This window comes from Stenella coeruleoalba, assembly GCF_951394435.1.
Source record: "Stenella coeruleoalba genome assembly, chromosome: 1".
Lineage (NCBI taxonomy): Eukaryota > Metazoa > Chordata > Mammalia > Artiodactyla > Delphinidae > Stenella > Stenella coeruleoalba.
Genome location: NC_137169.1, coordinates 110837998 through 110865930, shown reverse-complemented (window position 1 = coordinate 110865930; position 27933 = coordinate 110837998). Strand labels below are relative to the sequence as shown.

Below are 27933 nucleotides of genomic sequence, written 5' to 3'. Positions count from 1 at the left end.
CCCCACTTTCCATTGTCTAAAATCAGCCTCAGCTGTTCCCTAATTTTTCTTTGCTGGTGATGTCTGTCCATCAAAGTGTCTCACCCTGTGTTCCCCTGAGAACAATGATGGGGCGAAGGGAGCTGGAAAGACCATATTAGGAACAAGAGGTGGAGCCATGGGCAGAAATAAAGGCTCAAGTCTGGGGAACTAGTCACTCAGCCAGCAGCCCTTTCTTTCTTACCCTAGTCTCCAGTCCTCCAGTGTTCACAGGTGAGCTCCGCAACAGCCACTGGTCACGATGGAGGCCATCAAGAAAAAGATGCAGATGCTGAAGTTGGACAAGGAGAATGCTCTGGATCGGGCAGAGCAAGCTGAAGCCGAGCAGAAGCAGGCAGAAGAAAGAAGTAAACAGGTAGGCCTTGGCCTTGGTCTCTCTCACCTGCTGGTGAACAAGACTTGTGAGATGGAAGAGAGTTTTCATGGGAAAGGCAGTGACCACTGGTGCCAGCTCATCCTTTGGGTGGGAGGGACTCCTCTTCTTCCCCAGCCTCACTGGATAGGCAGAGGACATCTAGGGTATTTACCTCAGACTGCCTGTGTGACCTTGGGAAAATCGGTGGCCCCTTCTGAGCCACAGTGTGTCTGCTGGATTTAAGTGCGAGTGGATCATGTTTTGGAAAAAACCCTGATTTCTAGAGGAAAAAGTGGGAGCTTGGCATGTAGCATCTCTTTTCCCTTAAGTGGAGTAATGGACATCTACATCCTAAGTAAGATATTTACCATCCCAGTGTCTTAATGAAAACCCAGCATGGCTCGCTCATCTTAGGGTCAGAGATTACAAGGTCACAGGCGAAGGGCATAGCATAATTCCTGGGGCAGTTGGCTGAAACTGACTAGGGAGAAAGTGTGTCACTCTGAGGATGATAACATAGAGGCTGAGCTCAGAGGTCTGTCAGGGCTCAAGAGACTAGGGTCTGAGACTGCACTGTTGTGTATATATATCTTGTGTGTGATTCTTGGGGCTTCTATAGCTGGAAGATGAGCTGGTAGCCATGCAGAAGAAGCTGAAAGGGACAGAGGATGAGCTGGACAAGTATTCTGAAGCTTTGAAGGATGCCCAGGAGAAGCTGGAGCTGGCAGAGAAGAAAGCAGCTGATGTGAGTATACAGAAATGGGGGGACGGGTTTAATCTACACACATAGATCTTCATGTTAATAACTAAACACTTGGACATATACATACTTGTGGATTCAGAGAACATAGGCATAGATACCCACATACATTTTTGCCACATGGTGGCATACCCTTGTAATGGCATATACTTTCTTTCTTAAAGACATGTAGAAGTCTCACCTTCTTACCCCCAATCCAGGAATTGAATTATCTTTCCCCGGACCTGGACAAAGGGAGGGGACTCCAAGTCCAGACTGCTATCACTTTTCCCACCTCCTCCCCCATGCCACATTCTTACCTTTTGTGTCCAAGGATTGGCACGTAGATATGTGTATTAATAGGGAAACTCTCATCTCTCAACTGCCCAGCAAAGCCAGCTCAGATTTCACAGTGGGACAAAGAAGGTCACACTGACCCTGGCCCTATATGGGTTTATTTATCTTGGCCAATGTGGGCATTTACCCTTATGTCACAGAGATGCCATAGAAAACATTGCTTATAGAGCAGCAGAGAGAATCTTAGAATGATACACTATAATAGAAGTAAGGACTTAGGGGGTAAAGTTGTCACCACCAGACCTTATTCTGTGACCTTGACTAAATTACTCAGCTTCTCTAGGGCTGAATTTTCCCATTTGAAAATGAAACAAATTCTCTTTTCCACTTCATGTTATCTCATAATCACCCACTTTCCTTCATCTTCAGTCCTGAAGTTAACCACAAAGATAAATGAGACACAGGGAAGATTTTTGGAAGAAAAGTAACATAGGGGGCTTCCCTGGTGGCGCAGTCGTTGGGAGCCCGCCTGCCGATGCAGGGGACGCGGGTTCGTGTCCCGGTCCGGGGGGATCCCACGTGCCGCGGAGCGGCTGGGCCGGGCCCGTGAGCCGTGGCCGCTGAGCCTGCGCGTCCGGAGCCTGTGCTCCGCAGCGGGAGAGGCCACAGCGGTGAGAGGCCCGCGTGCCGCAAAAAAAAAAAAAAGTAACATAGGAATCTTAACAGCAACAAAAGAATGTCCCAGTATTGATGGAAATACAGTCAATTCTCAGCACTGGGTTAATAGGCACATGTGTTTTTTAAAATTCCATTTGGTTTCGGAAAACAGCTAGAGACAGAGTAGGCCGTTGAGAAATGTTTTCGGATCCTCACTTTCAAACGCTTTGCTATTAGGTTTCTGATCTCCTCTTTGGCTTTCTGCCACTTTCAGGGGCCTGGGGAAGTGGTGAGGGTTGTTGAATATATCATGCCAGAGGTCAGAGACACAAAGCATATCATATACATTATACATGTTCATAGTTTCCAAAAGTTTAGGCCACTGCAAACTATTAATTAATTCTCCCTTCTTGCAAAACTGTGAGCAACACAGGTTAATCCCAGGACTTTGGGCAAATGCTTGATGGCCTACTGGAGTTGCCTAACCTAGGTTCTAGGTATAGATGGATAGATTTCTCTGGTTCTAATAAACGGGCATGGGAGTAAGTTTTCACAAACTGACACAATGTCAGGTTGATAACAATTTTGTGAGAGGTTGAGTAACAACTCTCTGAGAAAGTCCTTAGGCTAAAACAGCTAGTATGTGGGCTTGAGGAGGTGTTTCCAGGAACAATGAAAAGAGCCAACAAGTCTAACCTGAGATCTTGGGGGTGAAACTAAACAATATACCCATATCATTGGGAAGATAAAGGAATTTGCTGGGGATGAATTCTATCTGTCCTTACACATACACACACACGTCAGCCCCCACCTAGACAGGGTCTACTCAGTACATTCATTTGAAAGAAACTTCTCATATTTATATAGGAATCCACCAAAAACTTTTAAATACATAAAGTATGAGTAAAAAAACTCATTCAACTTCTCTCCCCCTTGTTAGCTTTCCCAACAGTCATTAAGTACCCTCAGAGATACGTAGGAGAACAAGAAATAGGAGGGGAAGGTTGTAGGCAAGAGGCAAACATCTGTTAGTTCTGGGTTAAGATGGAAACAGGAAGAAAGGTTTAAAAAAAATTTTTTTTTTAATTTTTGGCTGTGTTGGGTCTTTGTTGCTGCGTGGGGGCTTTTCTCTAGTTGCAGAAAGCGGGGGCTACTCTTCGTTGTGGTACGCGGGCCTCTCATTGAGTGGCTTCTCTTGTTGCAGAGCATGGGCTCTAGGCGCAGGCTTCAGTAGTTGTGGCTCGTGGGCTCTAGAGCCCAGGCTCAGTAGTTGTGGTGCACGGGCTTAGTTGCTCCATAGCATGTGGAATCTTCCCGGACCAGGGCTCAAACCTGTGTCCCCAGCATTGGCAGGTGGACTCTTAACCACTGCGCTACCAGGGAAGCCCCAGGAAGAAAGGTGTCTTTTCTCAAAGGTGGGGTCAGCAAACTACCACCTGTGGAGTAAATCCTGCCGCAGCCTGCTTTTGCACAAAGTTTTATTGGAACATTGCATGCCCATTCATTTACATATCGCCTACAGGCTTTTTCCCTACAAAGGAGTGGTAGCCACACCCTATGGCCCACAAAATCAGAAATATTTACTGTCTGGCCCTTTACAGAAAAAGTTTGCTGACTCCTGCCTCAAGGGGTCGAAGAGGGAAAGTGAGGTGTTTATGGGAATTGGGAAAAGTGCTGAATAAGGAGGAGGCAACAGGTTAAAAGTAGGAAGCAAGGGTCAGAGTCAGCAGCAACATAATATATGCATCTTTGAGGGGAGGGTGCTCTGTCTAATACGAAGGGAGTTCACAACTCAGCTTTTGCCCTTGAGATTAATAAACAAGTAAACAGAGCATATTACTTTGATGTAGATATAAGGGAAAGAGAAGGAGGAGGGAATCAATAACTGCATGTTTACGCAGTGAGTTCTGGTTATCTGAGAAGCCTTTTTGGAAAGTGTAGGATTTGCCAGGACTCCTTGAACAAAGAAAGGGTGAGGGTGTGGCAAGATCAGACTAAATTTATTTCCTCCCTGAGTTCATCCAAGGTCCTATTTGTTTGTTTTTTAATTGTGGAAAATATATACATAACATAAAATTTGCTATTTTAACCATTTTTAAGTGTACAAGTCAGTGGCAGTAAGAACATTCACACTGTTGTGCAACCATGTCTAGGGTTCCTTTAATCTGAGATGAAATGAGAAGCTATTGAAGGTAAAATAAGGGGAAAGAAGAGTGCAATAGTTTGGACATGAGAGTCATAACACCCTTTTTTAAGGACAGGAGGTGAAAGGGATGGGGAGAAGAGGGACAGGACAGACATATACACCTGTTGATATACTGTTGTATTGTTGGTTACCAGGAAGGCAGTAGCACTGGGCTCCTTGCTGCCCATCCATCATGCTTTTAAAGGTCATTAGGAGTCAATCCACCTGTTTCCCGGGATCAAGAGAAGATTATCTGTTCAAATCTACCAGCTTCAGGAATGCAGTGGTGCTCTCACCACTCCTTTGGTTTGTTTAAGATGAGGTCTTCTGATTCTTCAGTAGGGCAAAGGGCGGGGACGCGCTGTGTGTGTGTGTGTGTGTGTGTGTGTGTGTGTGTGTGCGCGCGCGCAATACTGCCCCCTGCTGATCAGCACCCAGATGACAAAGTCTCATTTTTGTTTCCATAGTCTCTCTCATCAGGTTTCTCCAAAGAGAGTTGTAAAAATTCTTAGGCCATCAGGGCAGTTTACTGAGGCTTCAAACCCTGCTTTTTCTTTCCAATTCCTGGGGTGGGGTGGGGTAATCAGAGCGTACAGGTAACTCTATCAAGCAAATTACTTATTGTTTGCATTGTTTCTGTTTCCTCTGAATAGTCTCAATGCTCAGTATTTCTAAATGGAGATAGTTGAAGACACACCCTCTGGTGGGAGTATCTTCAGAACCAGGCATTGAGTGCAGCACCTGACTTACCTATCAATCTTTTTGGGGATTAGGATTCTTAATTTAAAATCCTCTTCTACACCCTCATTCTCCAGAGGAAAAGAGAGCTGCATCACAGGAGAGACTTATTACTATTACTTACTGAGAAGGTGGCAGGAACACAAAGAAATAAGAGGGAACAGTAAAATCTCCAAGGCCCTTTACTACTGTGCTCCTAAAAATCCTGCATGGCAATGTCTGTAGGGGCAGTTTCTAACTCATAAATAGCTTCTTGGGGTACCTGGAAGCAGAGCGGTGTGAAATTGGTGAGTTATAACAGAGAATGGAGGCTGAGTTCCACATTACTATAGTTTTTCAGGTGCTCATATCATGCTGTTGCACAAAGGATCTGGTAACAGTAGTCTGTAATAGAGGATTCCTTCTGACAAAATGGAGGCATAAGATATCTTCCAATTCCTACAAAAGGAATTGTAAGCGATGATTAATTACCAAGTCCTGAATCATTCAAGGTTTGGAGAGGCTGGCAAATCACTGGTGCATATTGACTCTCAAAAGTAACAGGGGAAAAGACCAGTACTCTAAATAGAACACTTATGTTCATAACTGATGCCAAATAGATTGAGAACTTTGTCAACCTGCCCATCTCTTCATCCCCCATTAATTTCTTTCATTGATTTTCAGGAGATGGGAGAGAACCTACCTGAGCAGACTTTAAAAGGAGGCTGGAGGTCATCGTCTTTTGAAGATGAGACCCAGAAAGTCTAGGCTTTTCTTAGTACCTGGGTTTGGAGCATTTGTGGGGTGCGTGGAAGTAGAGGCTTGTAGGGTGTTTATGTTGTGGAGAGGACACAGGGTGCCCTAGCGGGTAGGTGGTGGCGGATCAGCACTGAGGGAGTGAGGGGTCGACGGCGGGTGTAAAGGCCGCACAGGCCAACCATTGGGCAGCCTGCCCAGCGACTGGAGAGGCTTAACCACGACGCGCCTTCCGGTTACCATGGTAGCCTTCCCTCTTCCCAACCCCGCCCCCCTTTGCTGGCCCGAGGGAAAGGCTGGGAGCGGTCGCCTAGGGCTACAGCGAGGTCCCGCCCCTAGCTCCCAGCCGCGGGTCTCCCTCCAGTGGACGGCCTTCCCGCCTGCCTGCGGTGGGAGGGCGCGGCAGTGGTGGCGTCACATCCGGGCGGGTGGGTGAGTTCCGGTATTTCAGGGCGGAGCAGGCGGAAGTAGGGTGAGAAGTGGCTGCAACGCCGAGCGGAGGAGGCAGGAACCCGAAGGCAAGCAGGGGCTGGGTGGGGACCATGGCCGGGATCACCACCATCGAGGCGGTGAAGCGCAAGATCCAGGTTCTGCAGCAGCAGGCCGATGATGCAGAGGAGAGGGCCGAGCGCCTCCAGCGGGAAGTGGAGGGAGAAAGGCGGGCCCGGGAACAGGTACGGAGAGGGCGAGGCGCGTGAAGGAGGGGCAGGCGCTGGAGAAGATGGGACAGAAGTGGGTTCCATTTTTGCGGTGGAGCACTGTCCTTAGGGGGCCAGCATACTCGAAGATGAAGTTGGAGCTCGGAGGATGGGTGGGGCTTAGCTTCATTTGGATCTCGAGCGGGTGAGGGGGAACTGGGTGCTCGAGCGAGCAGGCTTGACCTTTGAAGGAATTGAGCTTCACTGGGACTAGCGGGTGGTTTTCTTCCTCCTCCTCCTCTTTTCTCCCTGCTCATTCATTCAGTCCCTCCGAGTCGGGCGCGGTCAGGGGAGGGGCTCAGCGGCCTCTCCCTCCCCCACTTCCCCGTGGCGGGGGGCGGGGATTGTGCTCTCGATTAAGGTTTCTGGCTCTAGGGGTGAGAGTAGGTGGATTCCTCTCTGGTCTGGGTGGGGGCAGAGCCGAACTTACTGTGAAAGGGTGGGGAGTGGAGGGGTGGGAACCGCCGGAAAGCCCCCGGCGTGGCCTGCTGGCAGCTTTTCCGCTCCCTCCTCCTGCTCAGGAAATGAGGCAGCAGTCGGCTGAGAGGAAGCGCGGTGCCCTCCCTGGAGGAGGTTGAGGCCACAGCACCGCCCCATCCTCCGTCCTGGGGCCCTTTCCTCTTAGGGGGAGCCCTTACAACTGCTAAACCCACTCTTTCTGTCGTAGTGAAGCAGGAGGGGAGGAGACGGTACTTCACTCTCTCTGTTAGTGCAAATGTAGGAACCAACAGAACTTGCTATGATGACCTGGAAGGCAGGAACTTCTGCCAGATTCAGGCGTTTATTGCTGAAGTGTGAAGAGTGCAAGTTGAACCGGTTATGAACACTTCTTCCAAGCAGAGCTGATAAGCGAGTGTATGTGGTAGAGAATCTGATGGAGTGCCGATTTCTGTCAAAGTTTCTGGTTGACCTAGGCAGTATGGTTGATGGAGACAAAATAATGAGTTCCGAAGTGATGTTACTCTGCTACTTTCCCAATTACCCATTACCGTGTCTTTTTTTAAATTTAAGTTCAATAAATATTTGTTCAGCTGAAGGTTGGCACTTAAAATGTTAATGGATTGAGTGGTGATTCTTGAAACTGCTTTCTCTTTAGAAGTGGTGGACTAGTTTTAGTAAGCCATAAGATTTTCCAAGGTCTAGGGCGCAGTCCATTGGGTGGAGCTGATCTCCTGAGTTGAGGCTTTGGTTTTGGAGGATCTTGAGGCTGGAAAGTAACTGTTGCTAAAATTTGAAGACCTAGTGAAAGAACTCTTGTGGTTTATTGGTATTCCTTGTTGTTCTTTCCCTTGGTAAGTTCCCCCCCCCCCTTTCTGGCTGCTCCTTCAGGGAGTGGCTGAGAATTAATGTTTTGGGGGGGAAAGGGGGAAAACAGCTGCCCTCCAGGTTAATACTTAAAGATTGTTAGAATAGTCATTTCTTTTTATAACTGGGCATGGAAGTGCTGGGAGCTTGTCTTTCTCAGTCACCCATTTCTCAGTAAATATTTCCTCCGTTCATTATGCCCGTAACTTCTAATTATCAATTGAAGTGAGATGGACTGGCTGGGTGACTCTTTACGACTAGCGACAGCTTCTCATCTCCTTTGTTCTGGAGACCAGATCCCCTTAAAGAGGAAGACAGGGATGGCCTGAAGGAACTAGCCATGTGTTGAGCTCCAGAATCAGGCTCAAAGTAGGGGCATGCTAGGAATAGTTCTAGGATAGGTGATGTTGTCCCCCCAGCAACAGCCCCCAGGATTTTGTTTTCCCCCTAGGATCCTCACCCACTGCCCCGAGGATTTGGTAATTTTTCTTGCAGGAAAATTTAACTCCTTTTTTCCCCACCCTTGGTGACTCTAGGGTAATAGGCAGCAGAGGGAGCAGCTTCAGATGTTTCTTAAGCTTCTCCCTCAGAGCCTGCCAAATTTGCTTATTGAGCTGAGTGAGATCTAGTGAGAAAGCCCTCAGATGGGGAAGTAGTGTTAAAGATTTATGAAACCGGTATCTTCTACTCTCTAGCTTGAGGGAGCCTAATCTTTCGACTTTCTGCTCTAGTGAACTTTGAATTCCTCCTGAGGAGACACACCTGTGGGAAGGGAGGGGCGTGGTGCTTGAACTGTCTGTTATCCTCTTAGGGCATTCTGGAATGTGGGTTTTGCAGGCTCCTCCCTCCTGGAGCTGGAAGCTCTGCACTCCCTGATGGTATCGCATGCTGTTAGTGGGATTGTCACTTAATTCCTTTTCTGGTTGCTTTGTGTGAACATCCAACCCTTGTTGGGAAGCTGGATGAGTCCAAAGCAGAGACCGAGTTCTGGAATACATCTGTCTTTTCTGCTCTTGGTCTGGAGATTGACCTTTTATAATGTAGCACCTTGTCAAATCCACTTTTGATTTTGAATCTCCTTTGCACTTTTTGCGAAACTGAAACAGACTGCAACATAATATTTAAATGCAGTGTTTTTCCTTCTCTGTGTGTGTGTGTGTGTGTGTGTGTGTGTGTGTGTGTGTGTTGTGGTAAAAATACACAATGGTAAGTATTTACCATTTTAACCGTTTTTAAGTGTACAGTTCACCTTATTTGTTGTTAATACCTGTCTCCTAACTTCCGCGGGTATTTCTCTCTCTGTCTCTTTTTTTTCCTGGTGTAAAAAATTTAGGAATACTACTGAGGGAGTGAGTGGGCTTTGACTAGCAGTTTCGATTGTGGCCTTATTCCCAAATTCCTAATCTGCAGGGGGTGGGTGGCCGTGGTTAGAATGTCTGACTGTTGTGTGGCTCTCTCCTGTTCATAGGGTCTGGTGGAGTAAGCAACTGGCTTTATTACCTTTCTTTGGTTTAGGTTTGCTTTCCCGCTGAGTACCTTTCTCTTACCTTCATACTAGAGCACATACTCATAGGGGAGAGCCAAATAGCCCTTTGCTCTGAGTGCCTCAGCTTAGACTCCACCTTTGTTTACTCTGGGACAGATAACTCTGTTTCCTTCCTTCCAACTCGCCTGCCCCTTGATGAAATTTAAAGTCCCCAAGGACACAGTATCTCCCTGGGTAGATAATATTTGTGAACACAGTGAACTGGGGCAGTCCATTACTCACAGGGCTCAATCCTAACTTTTTCATTACTCTTTTCCTTTGCATTTCATCCGTGGCTTTTGTCTAAAAAGAGAAACCCCAGAGTGGCAGAATGCCAGATATAGGCTAATCCCCTTCTGTCCTTGGCCCTGATCTGCCTCTGAACACCAGTCCCCTGTCCGTTTCTTGCCTTGACGGGTATAGTGTGCTTGGGGAATCTCTTCAGTGTGGAGGATGGTAGCATTTAAACCAAACTCATTTCATAGCTGAAGCTGTTGTCAGCCATCTTCTGATATGACTGAATCGCTGCTGTGTTCCTCTCTCCGGCTTTGGGATTTTTGCTTCTTGGGTAATGGAGAATCCTATTATTACTTGAAGGAAGGACCTCACGGTGTACCTCCAAGCTGGGCAGAGGTGGGCAAGCTGAAAGATCAAAACCACATCTAGGCATGCTAAACCTAGGGTGACAGAAGAGCATATAAAGTTAATGTTTCTCAGGGCCATGTTTCCCATTCTCATCTGCAGAAGTTAGTCCCACTCAGTCTCTTGGTACCACTTGATTGACCTGAAAGGGATAGGCATTGTGCATAGGTTCTGGCTGGAAGGAAAAGTCAGGTAGGTGTCTTCCCTTGTTCCTTTAAACATTAAACAGATCTTGATTTTGCAAGCTTTTGTTTCATTGTAAAGAAAACTGATCCTCTGTGGGAGGAGAAAAAAGAGGATAGTGACTGCCCTCCTCCCTTCCCTCCCCACCGGGGTCTCCAAAGCTTTTGCTGGGACTCCCATCCTGGGTTCTGTTTTTGGTACAGGCTTGTTCAATGTGCGCATGCTCTAGTTAGGGCATCAAGATGTGTTTTCTCCTCCTCCCTTTTCAGCCTTGCGAAGAATTCTATTGTAAGTGCTGATTTGTGGGAGAAACTGCCCGAGCCAGCTTGTTGTCATGGAAACTGTACACCCCCGCCCCCGTAGCCTGTTATCTTTACTTCATTTGGGTAACTTCTGGTGAGCTGGGTGGGGACATAGATTTCATGAGCTTCCTTCAAATCTGGGTTTGATGTTGTTCCCTTTTTTTTTTTTTTCTTTAGTTCTAGGCATCTGAAGGGAGCGGGGTGGGATAAATCATTGTACTGGCAGTGTTGCATAGTTCTTGGCTGATAGGCAGACTCGTTCTCATAATCTTGACCTGTCAGCCTTTTTGAGCTTGTGAGGCGAAATGTGTGTTGTCTTAGGGCGCATCTGGTTTCCTCAGACAGGACCAGAGAATACTTGTCTTTGTGTTATTTTGAATAGAGACACAAATGGTTTCTTAGTAATTTCAGCTTATATAGATGTCTTGATTTTCTTTTCCTGTAGGTCAGTGGTTATATAGCCCCAGCCCCTGCAGTGCCTCGAATCTCCCATGTTTGTATTTGGAAATTTTTGTGCCAAATTACCTGATTCTTAACAGGAGTGTTTTGGGCTATATCCCTTCCCATAGGGGCTGGTGGCCCAGATTATTTCTCTAGCTACCCCCACCCCTGACTGCCAGGAGGAAATCAGGGTAATAGAATTCAGGCACAATCTGGGCTGTAGAAGAGAGATCGTGTTTACCAAGCACTTGGATAAGCATCTGAACTGGGGAGTGTGCAGGGCAGATTAAATTCTTGTGCGGTTGTGGCGGTCAGTGTACTTGCCACCAGTAAAGGTCTGGGGAGGGGAAAGGCAGTCAGAGGAGGGAAGATTTTCTACCAGTAGAATTCATGCACATGCAGCTGCCTTCTTCTTTCCTTGTTTCTTATTCCATTGCCAAGGAGGAGGTATGGGATTACTTGGACTCTAGCCTGTGCTTTATTGTGGGGTGGAGGCCAGGGAGAGGATTGTCATGCCGTACTGGAGGGTTAGGCTAAAGGGATGACTTGAGGAATAGAAAGGAGTCACAATTCAGAAATTTGGAGGTTGGTGGTGGGCATGAAGGAAACATTCTCTTCTGCCCCCAGTTTTTTTGGTAATGCCATCAGAGCAGATAATTTTAGCCAAAAGAAGCTCCTTGTAGCCAACTTTTAAAAGGTGGGAGGAGGGGGCAAGTTGAAAGGGTAGGAGGTAGGTATCCCAATATTCCATCCTTTTGCTTTTTCTGTTCTGGAAGGTTCTTCTGGAAAACATTATTCTTTTAGCTAATCATCCTCCTGGTGTTAGGGTAAGCTGATCAGAGGTTTAACAACTTGAGTTAAGCAACAAATTAATAGATAATCCAAGATTCCCTCTTTAAGAAACCTTTCTTATTTTTCCACTTTGTGTGACACTTATGAGAAAGCTGCTGCAGAGTGAGATACACCTTTAAGCCAGAGCTCAGGCAGAAGGACCCCTTTACTGGCTACCTTTTCTGACACTAGCGTGTTCAGGAATTTGAACTGGTATTAACTGACACTGGGCTGGGCAAGGAGCTGAGTTTTGAAAACACTTTTCCTGTGGAACAAATGGGAATTTGTTGACGGGAAAGGGAGGAAAATACATGTAATATTATAGAATATAAAATCATGTCTGCTAGGTTTTATGTGCATCTGAGTTAAGTCACGTTCTACCCTGCAAGGCTCTGGCTTCCTCATGGTGGTAGTCAGCCCCAATCTTAGTGTCATAATTAGTTCAGTTTCTTTTCACCATGCCTCTGCTTCCTTTTCCCATTCTTTCATTTAAACACAGGCTGAGGCTGAGGTGGCCTCCTTGAACCGTAGGATCCAGCTGGTTGAAGAGGAGCTGGACCGTGCTCAAGAGCGCCTGGCCACTGCCCTGCAAAAGCTGGAGGAAGCTGAGAAAGCTGCTGATGAGAGTGAGAGGTGTGTAGAGGGGCCTGATGAAGTGTGGATTTCAAAAGAAGTTCATAATGGCTCTGATCAAACAGGTTTCTTATAAACCCGTTTTTTAAAACCGTAACCTATTTTTATAGGATCTTCTTTCCTTCTGCATATTCTCTCCTTATGAAGACCGACAGAGTAGGGGTTACCTGGACCTGTGACCCTTTTATAATTGGTGTTTCTCTATAAATTGACCTAATAATCCTTAAATGGGGTCACCAGGATGACCTCCACTTAGACAGCACCCACCCATAGCAGTTCTCAAAGTGAGGTTCCAGACCAGCAGCACCTGGGAACTTGATAGAAACTCAAATCTTCAGCAGCCCCTACCCGTCATCTACGAATCAGAGACTCTTGAGGTGGAGCCCAGCAATCAGTGTTTTAATAAGCTCTCAAGCCTGGCTGCACTGTTGGAATCATGGGAGTGTGTGGTGGGGATCTTTGGGGAGTTTAAAAAATATATCAGGGACTTCCCTGGTGGCGCAGTGGTTAAGAATCCGCCTGCCAATGCAAGGCACATGGGTTTGAGCCCTGGTCCGGGAAGATCCCACATGCCATGGAGCAACTAAGCCTGTGCACCACAACTACTGAGCCTGTGCTCTAGAGGCCGCGAGCCACAACTGCTGAGCCCACATGCCACAACTACTGAAGTCCGTGTGCCTAGGGCCTGTGCTCCACAACAAGAGAAGCCACCGCCATGAGAAGCCCGCGCACCGCAACTAGAGAAAGCCCTCGTGTACCAACGAAGACCCAACACAGCCATAAATAAATAAATTTATTTTATATATATATAATCTCTCAGAATGCCTGGGTCCCATCCCAGATCAGTTAGAATCCATTGCAAAAGAGATCTGGGCATTAATGTTTTTAAAGCTCCTCCAATAATTCTTTTGGGGGTGGGGGGCCGCGCTGAGAGGCTTGCAGGATCTCAGTTCCCCAACCAGGAATTGAACCTGGGCCCCAGCAGTGAAAGCCTGGAATTCTAACCACTAGGCCACCAGGGAACTCCCTCCTCCAATAATTTTAATATGTGCCCAGGGTTGAGAACCACAGTCCTTGAACCAACTCATTTTTTGTCGAAAATAGCCAATTGGCTCCTTGTCACATGTGAGTTAAATGAGAACAAAGGTGTGTGATGACTTGGATGGGATCAAACTAAGACTTTCAGAATTAAAAATACCCTGTTGGGAGTACATTAACGCAGTGCAGCTGTGAAAATAAATAAGACAGTTATGTGTGTACTATTACAGAGTAGTGTCCAAATTATAGAAAGAGGAAAACCAGTTGCAGAGCAGTGTGTAGTATGATTCCTTTGGGGTGTGGGGAAATGGAGATGAGATTTTTGGCATATAAAACATTTCTGGAAGGATTATGAATTAAGAGATTACTTCTGATGAGCAGGACTAGAATTAGGGAGGCTTACTTTTTGCTTTATGCTAGACTATACACTTAAATATTTTTAATAAGTGTATTATTTTTATAAGAAAGTTTTAAACAAAATAATTAAACTAAGGTTGGAGGGTGCTATGGAAATTCTTTTTGAGTGACAAGCAGAGAGGAATGGGCTTTAAAAGGTGCAATTCTGGGTCCCTTGGAGTTGAGTTGATGACAGGCTCCCCAGGCTGTCAGTGCCACATTTGTCCGTATTGTTTCTGGCAGAGGTATGAAGGTTATTGAAAACCGAGCCTTAAAAGATGAAGAAAAAATGGAACTCCAGGAAATCCAACTCAAAGAAGCTAAGCACATTGCAGAAGAGGCAGATAGGAAGTATGAAGAGGTAAGACGCTTTTAGCTTGTCCCTCTCTCTTCAGCGATATTGGGCTTCTGAAAAGAATCATGAGAGGGAAATGGCTCCTCCTTTGCTTCACTGAGCTGTACCTGCGTCTTGTCCCGTAGGTGGCTCGTAAGTTGGTGATTATTGAGGGAGACTTGGAACGCACAGAGGAGCGAGCTGAGCTGGCAGAGTCGTGAGTATCTTGCTCCCCAAATCTTGCCATACCATTCTGTTCCTTCCCCTTTGGCTTGGGCACTAATGTGAATAAACTAGCATTCCTTCAACCTTGTTAAACAGGACCTAGAGAGTGGGAGTCATCTAGAATGCTTCTTTTTTTTTTTTTTTTTAGCCTTAAGAATGGCTTTGGGCTTTCTTACTCTCTTAACTAGTGACAAGTGACAAATGAGGCTTCTTCATTGAGAAGAAAATGAAACCTAAAAAAATGGTGAAATGTTAACCGGCACACCCAACTGGGTTCTGCTTCTCCTTGAGGCATTGAAGTCGCTGTGCCGACTTAAGATCTGTCTCTGTTTTTACCACTTTGCCAGGCTGCTGGGGAACTTTAGGGCAAAGGCAGACATGACCTGCTCCCCTGTTGGCACCTTCTGGGCCTTGTTTAACAAAGTCCATGCTGATGCATATTTATTTGTGCTTCCCTTGCATTCCCCTCTCCTAGACGTGACATATCATGACCATGGTGATGTTTTCTTCCCATTTTTTGATTTTTTAAATTTTTTTTCCCATTTTGCTGCTTGTTTCCTTGCTGTGTTCCTTTTTGACCTTTCTCCCTCCCCACAACCTGGCTTGTGCGATCCCTGTGACTATCACTAACAGCCGTTGCCGAGAGATGGATGAGCAGATCAGACTGATGGACCAGAACCTGAAGTGTCTGAGTGCTGCTGAAGAAAAGGTACTAACCATTGAACCCACAGAGAGGTTATACATATGGTGTGGTTTTGTTTGGTTTTGTTTTGTTTTGCAGCTGCCTCCCCTCCACTGGTTGATTTGTTGAGTGCTTTTTCATCTCTTCATGGAATGCTCCATTCCTCTCCACTTACTTGGCATCTTTCATCTCTTCTTTCCTAATTGCTTCACTGCCTCTCCACAGGGTCTCACCTTCCCTTGGGTGATTTTGGGGACTATTTGGGTTGGGCATCCGTTCCCACCTCCACCCCAGGTAGCAGTTATGATTTGTTCCTGGTAGTGATTTCTGTCAAGTGTTTTCTTTATTAGTATCCAAACATTCTGAGTCCCAGCCCAGGAGGGTCCAGCTCCTGACATGTTCTATGGTAGAGGGAGGAGGGTTGATGCTTGCTCAGATTACCTGGGAACTTCTCTTTTCCCCAGTGTGCCTTCCAACTCTCTCTACATATAGGTACAATTCATGTCTGTGTGTCTCTCTCCTTTTTTTTTTATTCTCTTCTTCCCCTTTCCTTTCCTGCGGTATTTAAAATATTCACAGTAAGTGTTCTGAGCTGGAGGAGGAGCTGAAGAATGTCACCAACAACCTCAAGTCTCTTGAGGCTCAGGCGGAGAAGGTAGGGGCTGGTTTGTAAAAGTGACAGGCTTTGGGGCCTGGGCCCAGCCCTGCCCTTGATGAAAGACTGGAGAAACCCATTCCTTATATAATCCAGTGAGAAGTATCCACCTACTCTCTCCAGATTCTGGGTTTAATGCTAATTCCTGTGCACTTTGATTGCTGTAGTTAAAATGACTTCTTGGTCTCAGGTGACTGGGGTCATGTTCTCCTCTGGCTGATACTGCTATGCTGACAGAAGGGGACAACAAAAAGTATCAGATCTGAGACCTAATGAGCAGTCAAGACAGATGACTTGTCTTTATCTTCTTGTGGGACTCTTTCAGCCATGTGGCGTCAGGGTGTCACCACACCTACTCATTAACCTGGAGGCAGGAAGAATACCTTCCTGGGTTGATCTGAATAAGATCAAAGCTTAGGTCCATTTAAAAAATAAAGGTCCTGGGGACTTCCGTGGTGGCCTGGTGGTTAAGACTCCATGCTCCCAATTCCGGGGGCACAGGTTCGATCCCTGGTCGGGGAGCTAAGATCCTGCATGCCACTCTGCCAAAAATAAAACAATTTTAAAAATAAATAAAGGTCCTGGAGGATTCTGAGGGTATCATGGCTCTAAGGACATTGATTTATGGATTTTAAGGACTGTTGTCCCAAAACGGCCTTGCTCTTTCTCATGGATCATTCAGCACATTAAATCCAAGAGGATGTTCAGTGTAAAAGTAAATGTCAGGAGGGAGGGTATTGTCTGTGTGAGTAATTTCTATTCTGAAATGTTTATTCTACTTCTCTTACAGTACTCTCTAAAAGAAGACAAATATGAGGAAGAGATAAAGATTCTTACTGATAAACTCAAGGAGGTGAGCTGAGGGGATTATAAGGAAGGACCCAAAACATTTAGAGGCATGTAAGGCATTAATGTAGACTTAGACTAGCTGGCTTTGGTTCTGAAAGGTATAGAAGTAGAAGGTGGAAGAAGTAGAGATCCTTCTCTGTCTTACTCATCTCTGATTCTGACTGATTTCATGTTTCTCCCAGGCAGAGACCCGTGCTGAGTTTGCTGAGAGATCGGTAGCCAAGCTGGAAAAGACAATTGATGATTTGGAAGGTATGGAGCCTGGGTGAGGGATTAAAATAAAGAAATCTAGAGGATGACCTTGCCCTTTGACCGTTAGCCTCTTCCCCTGTACACCAAAGGGAGTTGGTAATGACTTGGCATGCATCCTACACCCTGCCCTGTGCCACAGCTAGGTGAAGTGGGTCAAATCCTGGAAGTGGATTTTTACACTTACTCTTCCTGTAATAAGACTTTACCTAATATTCTGGAATTTGCATCCTTCCCTTAGAGGAGACTGGTAATAGCATGTACCTCCATGTCACCCCATGGCTACTTTCGGCAATCTTGTTCACCACTCAAGTTGTGGGGGACCTCACCAAGAGATGCAGCAGTGGAATGACCACTTCTCAGAGCTGACCAATGCCAGGGGCTTTCTAAATACTTCCTGCCCCCATAATTTGGCAACTGTATCTACCCCAACAAGGGAAAGTTTGTATTGCTCTGAGAACTCTGAGATATGCTCCTTTGGTACATTCTGGGTAGCAGGATATTCTTTGGGAGAGTTTTGTGGAGGCAACCTGTAGAGCAAAGGGGCCAACAATATTGGTCACGATGGGTAGGTAAAGAAGAAGTGTCTGAATGTTAATGTGTATTTTCTCCTTTTTCTATGTTAAATTCAGCATTATCACTGCTAAGAATTGGGTTAACTGGGTGGGAGTGGTATCCTCTTGAGTGCCATTGGTGATTGTAATTTCTAGTCATGACTGTGCCCAGGTTCTCAACCTTTACTGCAGTTGATTAGAGGCGTCAAGAAGTCCCGTTGGTCCTGGGGACAGTGGATCTGAAAATGGCCAGTCATGGCAACCAGGATAGATGTTCTCCTAACTGTGGGATTAGACCCATGGTCACACTTTCCCTAATTTCTAATGATTCCCTCTCTTCATCTGCTTCTGATACCTTTTATCTGTCCCCTCATTCCTCCCTGTGGTTCCTGTGCCTGTCCAGATGAGCTCTATGCCCAGAAACTGAAGTACAAGGCCATTAGCGAGGAGCTGGACCACGCCCTCAATGACATGACCTCTATGTAACTATCTGACAGCAGAGTGGGGCTGGGACCTTGGCTTGTGGGTGGGTGGGGGTGTAGGCTGTGCATAGTGTGCTCTGGTTTTGTCTTCTGAAAACTAGAATCTCCACTCTTATCTTTAAAACACTGGTGCTGGTTACTTGTTGGCAAAAGCTGGGGAGGCATTTAATCCTGGATCAGTGGTAGCACCCTGATCTACGTGTAATTTTTGTATTTTTTATTCATAGTCCCTTCATTATGACACCAGGATTTTTCTATCTGTTTCTCAAATTTAGTCTCAGAAGGGCAACTGATGAAGACAGAATCATGTCATCATATAATTTAAGGAACTAGGGCCCAGAGAGCCAGTGACTTGGGCCCTAGCATCTTACAACAAAACTCAGACTTCATGGGTGTATATGATGCCCTGATACTAAAGTTTAGGGGAAACACCCATGATTAGAAATACCAAATTCACCTAAAAATCGAGCTGAGTCCCAGAGCAAGCCAGGTAGTAAAAAGCACCAAAATGAGTTGTTGGGGACTTTATCTGTTTGCTGTGGATCCCTGATCCTTGATGCTAATCTGCCTTTTTCCCACTAACCCTGAAAAGAAGCCAAATAACTCAGGTTGTAGTGTCTGGCTCTCTTTTATCATTCCTACTGCCACCTCTTCCTTTTTCTCCTCTTCCTTTCTCCCAGATTGCTGTCTAGATTGATGCTAGTCCTTCTCACCTAGAGTCTCCTTACTTTTTCACACAGATAATTATCACCGTTTCTGCTCTGTTCTGGATCTGCCCTCTTTCCTCGGGGAACCCAACGCCCCACTCTCGCTCTGGATTCCATTTGGGTCAGCCTGGCTGACCCCCAAGGCATTAGGATGGGCGGGGGGACCACAAAGCAACTTATGTATTCTCTTCTACCCCTCACCCCAAATTAAAATGTTAAGCTGCCGGAAGCCTCATGCCACCCTGCATTTGTGTCATTGACAAAGCTGCTGCTGTCCCTAAAAAGGAGCCTTGGGGGTGTAATGTGGGGAGCAGCTATTGTAGGCTCTCCCTCCTCTGACTTATATAATCAAAGCCACTTTTGTGTGTGTCTATTTTTTCTTGACATTTAAATTCAACTGATCTGAATCTATCAGAGTGGTGGACTAGGAGAAGTTCCTTAGAATAGGAGCTCTAGTCTTACACTCAAGCTGAATAAGATCGTCTAAGTCCTTTACTTCCAGGTTCTTAAATCATCCCTTCTGGAATGTTTGTCTTCTCTTTAGGTTCTCCTCCTTTGAGAGACCACAGAAGTACCTCCCAATATATATTCTCTACCGTTTTACCAGTGGTTCAACTGGTGCATCCTTGGAATACCCAATGAACCCAAATATGTTACCACTAAAATTGACAAATTATATTATCCCAAGTCACAGAAAATACGTAATAGGTAGACTTTCCAGCAGTTTTATGTTTTCTTTAAACCTTTCTTACATACGTGAGGCTCACTACCATTTGCCTGCTAGTATGTGCTACCGGGATATAAGACAAGTGATAAATGACTGTTACTGGAAAAATAAAAATCATGCATATTTCAAATATTATACACAAGGTAGTAATTTATTACATGCATAAATATGGTTAATTGCTTCTAGTAAGATTGTTCCTAGTTTATGTTGTAGAATTAAATATCAACCTTTCGGAAATTCCTACGCTAATTTACACAGCAGAGATAGTTGAATCTGGGTAGTGTAGTCATCGGTTGTACTTATCTAAGCACCTAAGTATTGTTCACTTAGTATTTCAGTTTCTCAGTGGAGTATATATTTAAAACTTGCCTTTCTTTTAAACAGATACAGCCAGGTAGAGAGGTTTTCCTTACTTTAAAACTTTGGGTCTCATCAAATTCAGGTTTCTTTCTGTCTATACCATTTCTTTTTGCCACACAGCCTTTGTGATTAAGGTGCAGGTTAAGTTATTGTTAATTTAGGCACAGGGTATTAAGGTGGGGACAGAAATAACCAAAGACGGAGGCATCATCCCTACTCTCAGGTTGCTCAGAATCCAGTAGGGGAGAGAACATATGTATAAAACTAAATGAAGTTTTGTGGGAGTTCAGAGATGGGGAAGAGGTTGATTGCAGTGGAGATGATTAAGAAAGTCTCATGGTAGGAGGCACGTAAAAGGTACTTAATAAACATGTTAAAATTTTCCTCTTCATTTTTATTGGATTCCAAAAGATTGGATTTTTGACAACCAGAATCTGGTTGAAGGAAAGTGGATATTGAGTATCTTCATTAAAGAGAAGCAAAAGAATAAAGGCATAGAGTTGGGAAGGACACCAGAGCTATAACCATTTAGTTACAGTAGGGAACAGGTATGTGCTGTATCAGGCTGGGGAGTTTTAATTTTGTAGGTAATGGGGGTGCCACTGGAGATTTTGAACAAGGATATGTTCTGAGTAGCATATAAGAAGAGTTAATTTGGCAACTACTAATATGTTAGAAGAGCAGATTATCAAAGTGATCCATTAAGACAATGATTCCCAAATTTCATTCATTTGCATACCACTTTTTTTTTTTTTTGCGGTACGCGGGCCTCTCACTGTTGCGGCCTCTCCCGTTGTAGAGCACAGGCTCCGGACGTGCAGGCTCAGCGGCCATGGCTCACGGGCCTAGCCGCTCCGCGGCATGTGGGATCTTCCCGGACCGGGGCACGAACCCGTGTCCCCTGCATCGGCAGGCGGACTCTCAACCACTGCGCCACCAGGGAAGCCCTGCATACCACTTTTGATGGCTTTTGCCATATTCACGTGCAGCCTACATTATTTTTTTAATTTACTTCTTTTCAGATTTGTTCTTACACTACAAAATTCTAATTTGAAATCAAAAGTTTTGACGTGTGCTAGTGTTTTTTTCTAATGCACATTAAAATAATACAGCTAATACATTTTTTTTAAGTTCACAAATGTATACTGTCTGCAGTCTTCTCACATATCACTAGCAGTGACTGTAGCACACTTTAGGAAATACTGGGTTAGGTTGTTGCAGTTTCCCAGAGATAATAATCTGAACTAGAGTAGTGGTAGTAGGGGATGGTGCTAAACCTGGGCATTGTGAAGGGCCTGGTCACTAAATGCAAGAAGGAAGTGTCAAGGATGACTGACTTGGAGCCTAGGAAAATGGTAGTATTAAAGGTGTAGAGAGGTCATGTGGTCTTGGTTTGGGGAGGCACGGGAAAGTAGAGAAGAATATAAGTCTGAAAAACTGGCAGGTATCCAAGATGAAAACAAAATCCTAAGACTTGAGGGGGAGAAATTGATATGAGAGATTTAGGAATCCATGAGGTTGGCAGGCAGTTTAGGCCATGGAAGTAAATTTGAACCCTAAAAGACAATTGCAAATATAAAAAGAAAAACATAGGCAGAGGAAAATCTGTGTAGAGGACGAAGCCAAGTGGAATTGGTTGGAGGGATAGAAGGAGAACGAGTAACTTTGATACTTTAAAAACTTCAAGGCTGGGTGATTTCCAGTGATTCTCAACTTCAGATAGAGAAGGAAGATAACTGAAAATAGGACATTGTCACTGATGTTTTATTAATCTGAGGGTATATACTGGACATTAAGGACAAGGAGAGGAGCCATATTTCAAGGAACAGAAGAGTGAATTGGTGGAAAGAAAATAAAGGCACCAAGTGTAGTCTATAGTCTATACAAAGTCCAATAGAACTTTTGGCAGTGATTTCCAGTATAGTAGCCACTAGCCACATGTGGCTATTGAACACTCAGTGTGGCTAGTGTGACCCAGGAGCTAAATTCTCATTTACTCTTAGTTCATCTAAATTTAATTAGCCACATGTGGCTAGTGGCTGCTGCATTCATTGGATAGTACAATTCTAGATGTTTTAGTATGTAGGCAGAAGGAGTTGACTTTGGTACAGAGAAAGGCTTCTTACAAAGGAAAGAAGAGAGAGTAGAGAGAGATTAGAAGAAAAATGAGGTGTTATACTTTGGTAGCTCCTATCTTTCCCCATGGCATGACTCGTGTGAGCAAGGATAGAGACCAAGAAGCCAGGGTAGCAGAGTGAAATTTGCAATACTGTACCATGATAAATTCACTCTTTTGTTTAATGCTTTGTATCCTTATAGAAACCATCCTATGTTACTTGAGCCAGGACTAGCTGTGGAAATGGGGTGAAGCATCATTGGTAATCTCAGAGCAAAGTGCTTCATCTCTTAACTTTCTCTCCTCATCTTAATTTCTAAGAAAGAACCACAGGCTGTTGTGTTGGAGCCCATTCTTCCCTTCCTCATTACCGTTGTTGGGATGAGGAATAAAACAAAATGTGATTGGACCCCAAGTTACCTGATGGGTGGAACTGACCTGTTATGTTAGGCAACCTTGTCTTAGTCACACCCAGTTTCTTCCATTCACATATTGAATACTCCTTAGCCTTGACATGAGAGGGGAGTTTAAATAAAACATAAAAGAGCAAAATCTGTTTTTTCTACCTCATTCCTTGAACTTTGAGGCTTTAAAACTGATAGAGTTCCCTTTACCCCAAGCACCCGCATCCTTTTTCCTTTTCCTGTTACAGAATGAAATTGACCTGATTCAGACCAGTGAAGGATGTGTAGCATCCATGGGATTATTCCCTGAAAGGAAAATCAGATCAAATGGGGATTCTCTGGCTTGTTTTTTTGTTTGTTTGTTTCATTTACTCTTACTCTTTTTTTTTTTTTTTTTTTTGCGATACGCGAGCCTCTCACTGTTGTGGCCTCTCCCGTTGCGGAGCACAGGCTCCGGACGCGCATGCCCAGCGGCCATGGCTCACGGGCCCAGCCGCTCCGCGGCATGTGGGATCTTCCCGGACCGGGGCACGAACCCGTGTCCCCGGCAGCGGCAGGCGGACTCTCAACCACTGCGCTACCAGGGAAGCCCTCATTTACTCTTATCAGGGAACCAAGAACTTCAATGAACTAGTGTCTGGTCCTGAATTTTTAGTTCCTAGAAATAACAGAGTTAGAAACCTTACTTATTACTAAGTTCAAGGTGAGAGAACAACCACTTTTATCTTTCTGACCTTCTGCAATTCTTAAGGAACTATAAGTTCTGGGATTTAATTAGGCAATAAAATGCTCCCACTTCTTCTCTGTCTCTTTATTTCTTCCCTAAGTGGAACAAAACCCTCATTGAACTGGCTGTTTTTAGGGATATGATCCTGATAACACCCTTCTTTCCCAAGAAGGATGTGGGAGTCACACTGACTAACTTGGATATAGATGCTATGGATCAGTCAGGTTGCATGTGGTCTTTATATGTAATATAACACCAGAAAGTTCAAGAAATGAGAGCTCAACATAATTTGAACCCCTACTATTTGTCAGAGTTGCCCCAGTGAATAAGACAGGTTGAATCCCAGGCCTCATGGACTAGTATAGACTAGTACAGTGTTTCTCAATGATGAACTTTAGTCCTTTAAGCCAGGATAATTCTGGGATATACAGAACAATCCTATTTATTGCTGTCCCCTGCCCAATAAATATCTGTAGGGCCCTCCAGTTATTGTGACAATTACACATTTCTAAATTCCCCTCTAGCGGAGGGGAGGGGCAGTATTCCTCCTATTGAGATACTGGTTTAGTGGGAAGTGCAATTTTAAAAATTCCCTCCAATTCTGCCCCTTAATACGACTCTTGTTTTTTGGTTATTCCGCCCAGGATCTTTTTGTACATATATGCTTTCTGTTTTGATTGGGTACAGAGTGACAAGTATTATTGGGAACATACTGGCCCCGTGCTTCCAGGTGGAACTGGGAAAACCTCAGCCCAGAAGGCAAGGTACCTGAGCAATGCCCACAGTCAGCCCACAGATGCAAGGCAGAAGAGTCTTTTTCATATTGAAGTCCTGAGACCATTTTGAAACAGACTGTAAAACATAGAAAGAAACTTGTTTATGAACACCAGAGGCTGACATTAGGAGTAGACCAGGAAGATCCATCCCCAGTTGCCATTACCTCTGTGTTGGTCACATGGATTTGGATTCTCTCTACCTCCTCTTTTTTATTTATTAAAAAAAATTTTTTTTCTTATGAGAACTCTTAGGATGACTTTCTTAACACCTTTCATGTATAACATACAGCAGTATTAATTATATTATGTTGTACATTTCATCCCTGGTACTTCTTTATCTTATAACTGGAAGTTTATACCTTTTGACTACCTTCATCCCATTCCCTCTCCCCCCACTTCCCACCTCTGGTAACCACAACTCTGATCTCTTTTCTGTGGCTTTGTTTGTTGAAGTATAATTGACCTACAACACTACGTTAGTTCCTGGTGCACAACATAGTGATTTGATATTTCTATGCATTACAAAATGATCACCACTCTACACCTCTTTAAGATGTGCTCCAAGTAGAAAATCCAGATAAAGCCAGGGGATTTGAGCGCTTAATTACTTGTATCAGGAATGCTTTTGGTTATAAGAAACATCTTAATAGCAGCTTAAATAAATATGGGATTTATTTTTCTCTCATAATAAAAAGTCTTGATTTGAGCAACTGTGGCCTGATATAGTTGGGATTTCTGTGATTCTCACGGCCCTTTCTTTTAAGGTTGAAATTTGCAACTCTAGTCATCACATCCATGTTCAAGGCAAGAAAGAAAGCTAAAGTTTTTCTAGAAGCCCCTGACAGACTACCCCCTACATCTCATTGGCCAAAACTGGATCACATGATCCCCCCAAGCTGCCAATGAGACTGGAGAAACAGGATAGTCTTGATTGGCTTGTACCAGTAATTCACCTTACCTGGGGCTGGCTGGACACACTGTTGGCTCGGACAGTTTTGGGGTTCTTTTAGAAAAGGTGAAGTTGGGTTTTGATTCGCTGTGCCACTATGATGGGCCTGTCACCCAACACCTACAACAAGAAGCATTAGAAAGTACAGGATTGAGTGAGTGTAGGGATATTGATCCCAGTCTCCCATTCATAATACTGTACTGAATGCTTTTACAGAAAAATGTTCAACCATTCACTCTGGTTCCTTACAGACCCCGATTATTATAAATGTATTTCTTATAAGCCAGGTGTATTCCTTCCTTTGCCGTGTTTCACTTGTCTCAGTTTCTCAACCCAGGGAATAAATACGGTGAAGGAGATACTTTTCTCCCTCAAAATGTCATTCTTTCAACTTGTCAGTCTGCATTTTTTATTTTATTCCTCTGTTGGTCTTTCCACCAACTGACCTAATCCTCCTCACATCCATCCTGCCTTACAGATACATGTTATGTATACCAGGTAGTTAAAAGTCTCAAAATTTACTTCTGGTACTCTACTAACCTTCCCTTTTTCTCTTTCTCCTCCTCTTTTTCCTCTCCTTCTCTTGTTTTCTCTCCTCTCCATTGCTGCTGCAGAGCGTCTCTACAGCCAACTTGAGCGAAACCGCCTGCTTTCTAATGAGCTGAAGCTAACGCTGCATGATCTGTGTGACTGATGGGCAGGGCTCACTGATGCCCATTAAACCGAGCTTACGGCTCACACCACTGACCTGGACCCCAGCAAAAAGCTGATTGTCTTTTAAAAGTTATTATTTTGCCCTAAGCAAATTTCTTTCTAGTTGGGACAGTTAGAATAGTGTCGACTTCCTAACTGCACTGTAAAGTGGGAACAGTTAAGATTAATACTGCCTTTCTGTCCCTTTTCAAGAGATTGTGGGTGATGAAGGGAGGGACCTGAGAGATAGTGAGAAAACCTGGGAGAGTTTTCTGTTTTCCACCTTTACTTGCTGCTTTTTCACTTGTGCACTGACTGTAGGATATGTTCCCTTGCATGGATGTTTTCTAACAATAAAAGGACTGACTTGACAAGATGTTGTAACTGCTTCGTCTGCAGGCCCAGGGATGGGCCCTTCTGACGGGGTAGAAAAAAGGGAAGGGAAAGAAAGGGGTGTGGGATATGAATAGGTCTGCGTTGTCATCCCCTTCTCTGAGTTGAAGGGTATTTTCCCCACCTCCCTAGAGCAGTGAGTGGTTTACTTGCTGGGAAGCTTTGTCTCCGTGATGTTCAGCTGCCGGTTTTCTTCCTGACATTTTTCCTCTTGCTGCTTTTTCCTGGTATTATGTTTAATTGTAAGTAACTATGTCACAGGCAGTTCTGAAGAATAGCTCTGCAAAAATCTGTTAAGGGTTTGCTTACAAGGATGTTTTGTAGTATTCTTGACTTTGTTTTCTTTCGAGATTCTCTGACTTAGCTATGGGGGTTCTTTTATTTATCCCACTAGTTATTCCTTTCCTCTCTACTTGTTGAGGAAAGCCTGTAGTGCATGAGGATCCTCCTGTGCTCTTTTCAAGTTGAGGTTCTGCTGTTCTGCTGTCTACTGGTAGAAATATGCCCATCCTTGTTCTCAATGTGTCAAGCTCCAGCGAGCTATTTCGAGTAGGTGTTGTCCTGTGGGCAGAGACTAGAAGAGTGGATGGCTGGTGTTTAAGGCCACCTCCTTCAGTGACTGAAAGCTGAAAGCCTTGGTTGGGTGTGGGGAGGAGAGGAAATGACTGATAAGGTCCCCAGCTCCCTCCCCCAGAAGTACAGCAACACCTGTAACTTCAGTAGGCAAGCCTGAGGCCCTGCAAAACTGAGTGATGCAATAGCTCACTTCTGTGGCTGAGAAGGCAGCTGCTTTATTAGTCTGCAGTTTCTCTGCAACAGGAGCAATTCTCAGAGTGGGTAGACCTTGAAATTTACTTCTAGTTTTTATAACGTCTCTCCTTTACCCCCATTAGATAAACTGAAATGCACCAAAGAGGAGCACCTCTGTACACAAAGGATGCTGGACCAGACTCTGCTTGACCTGAATGAGATGTAGAGCACCCCAGTCCCATCCTGCCGCTGCTCCTCCCTCTGACCCGACTCCGCTGAGGCCAGCCTGCCCGAAGCTGACCTTTAAACTGAGGGCTGACCTTTAACTGGAAGGCTGCTTTCTCCTTTCGCCACCTCTCCCACCCCCACCCCTGTGTCCTTTTCGCCAAACCGTCTCTGCCTCTCCCCAGGGATTCCATTTGGGCTAGAGGCTGAGCACCTTTGGGAACAACGTTTAAGGGAATGTGAGCACAATGCTAAGTGTCTTTAAAAGCATGTTGTGATGTACACATTTTGTAATTACCTTTTCTGTTGTTGTTGATGTAGCATCCATTTGTAAAACATTCCAGATAATTCCATAGTTCTGAAGCAGCAGTCTAATCCCTTTCTCACTTTTGGAAGGTAACTTTTCAGCTTAATGCATATTGCCCTCTCCGTAGAGGAGGGGAAAAGGTATGGGCCTGCCTTACAGAGAGCCAAACAGCCCAGAGGACTCCGTTTTGGGAAACCTTATTGCTCTGTAAAAAGTACCCGCCAAACCAGAAAGGTGATTCCAGAAGGAGTTAGCCAAAAAAAAAAAAAAAAAAGCGCTGTTCAGGTTTTCAGCTTTACGGTATCTTTGGGCAACTTCTTTTCCACCAGAAGTGACCAGATGAAATCAAGATGGTGAGACCTCTGAGACCAAATCCTTGTCCCAGCTCTCCCCTGTTCCCAGCCGCTCACAGAATGGATCATGTGCCCCTTATTTTGAGGCAACCACTTATTTGCTCTCCCGCCTCCTTGAAAGAAAGGAAAGAAAATTATGTTTTACCACTGATTTAGCCATATGAAACTCATCTCATCACCCTTTTCTGGGTCTGAAGCTGCTGTCTCTAATAAAAGTGCCATCTCATTGTGCATTGTATCAGTTAGTGCTGGAGAAATCTTGAATAGCTTATGTACAAAATTGTTTTTAAATTTTATATTATTTTGAAACTTTGCTTCTTTGGGGTTGGGGCGCACTGGTCACCCCATCTGGCTGTGACAGCCCTCTACAGTCTGGGCTGGCAGTGTGCTGATCTTTTAACGTTTCTTTCCCTACCCAGTCCCCCCTTTTTGGTGAGGTTTCAGTGAGGTCAGTTAGGTGTGCATCCTACAGCTTAATTGGCTTAAAATGTACTCCCCTTTGGTGTGGTCTCTTTGGGGGCCGATTGGGAGAAAGAAAAAACAATAGTGTAACTGTTTTGATACTGAACATTGATAAATGTCTTTTTGAAATAAAGAACCAGTCCCTCCAACCCTCAGAGGTGCTTGCTTTTATTTCCTAATCCAAATGGGCTTTCTACACAGGAGCTATGAAGTTT

The 27933-nt window shown here is 44.8% G+C and overlaps 1 protein-coding gene across 13 annotated transcripts; it reads left to right on the top strand.

Annotated features, from left to right (window-relative positions):
- The first annotated feature begins 79 nt into the window (after positions 1-79).
- On the top strand, positions 80-27867 carry TPM3 (tropomyosin 3). Of its 13 annotated transcripts, none has more exons than XM_079899828.1 (10): positions 81-394; positions 1014-1139; positions 12172-12305; positions 13983-14100; positions 14220-14290; positions 15560-15635; positions 16426-16488; positions 16667-16736; positions 17691-17769; positions 26515-27867. In XM_079899828.1, the coding sequence occupies exons 1-10, from the start codon at positions 281-283 to the stop codon at positions 26516-26518; spliced, it is 855 nt and encodes a 284-aa protein (XP_079755954.1). In that variant the 5' UTR covers positions 81-280; the 3' UTR covers positions 26519-27867. The 13 variants fall into 13 exon arrangements, with proteins under 13 accessions (XP_079755947.1, XP_079755954.1, XP_079755953.1 ...); XM_079899826.1 differs by lacking the exons at positions 15560-15635; positions 26515-27867 and adding exons at positions 14932-15007; positions 18510-19810 and having other exon boundaries at positions 98-394; XM_079899825.1 differs by lacking the exon at positions 15560-15635 and adding an exon at positions 14932-15007 and having other exon boundaries at positions 100-394.
- Positions 27868-27933: the final 66 nt, after the last annotated feature.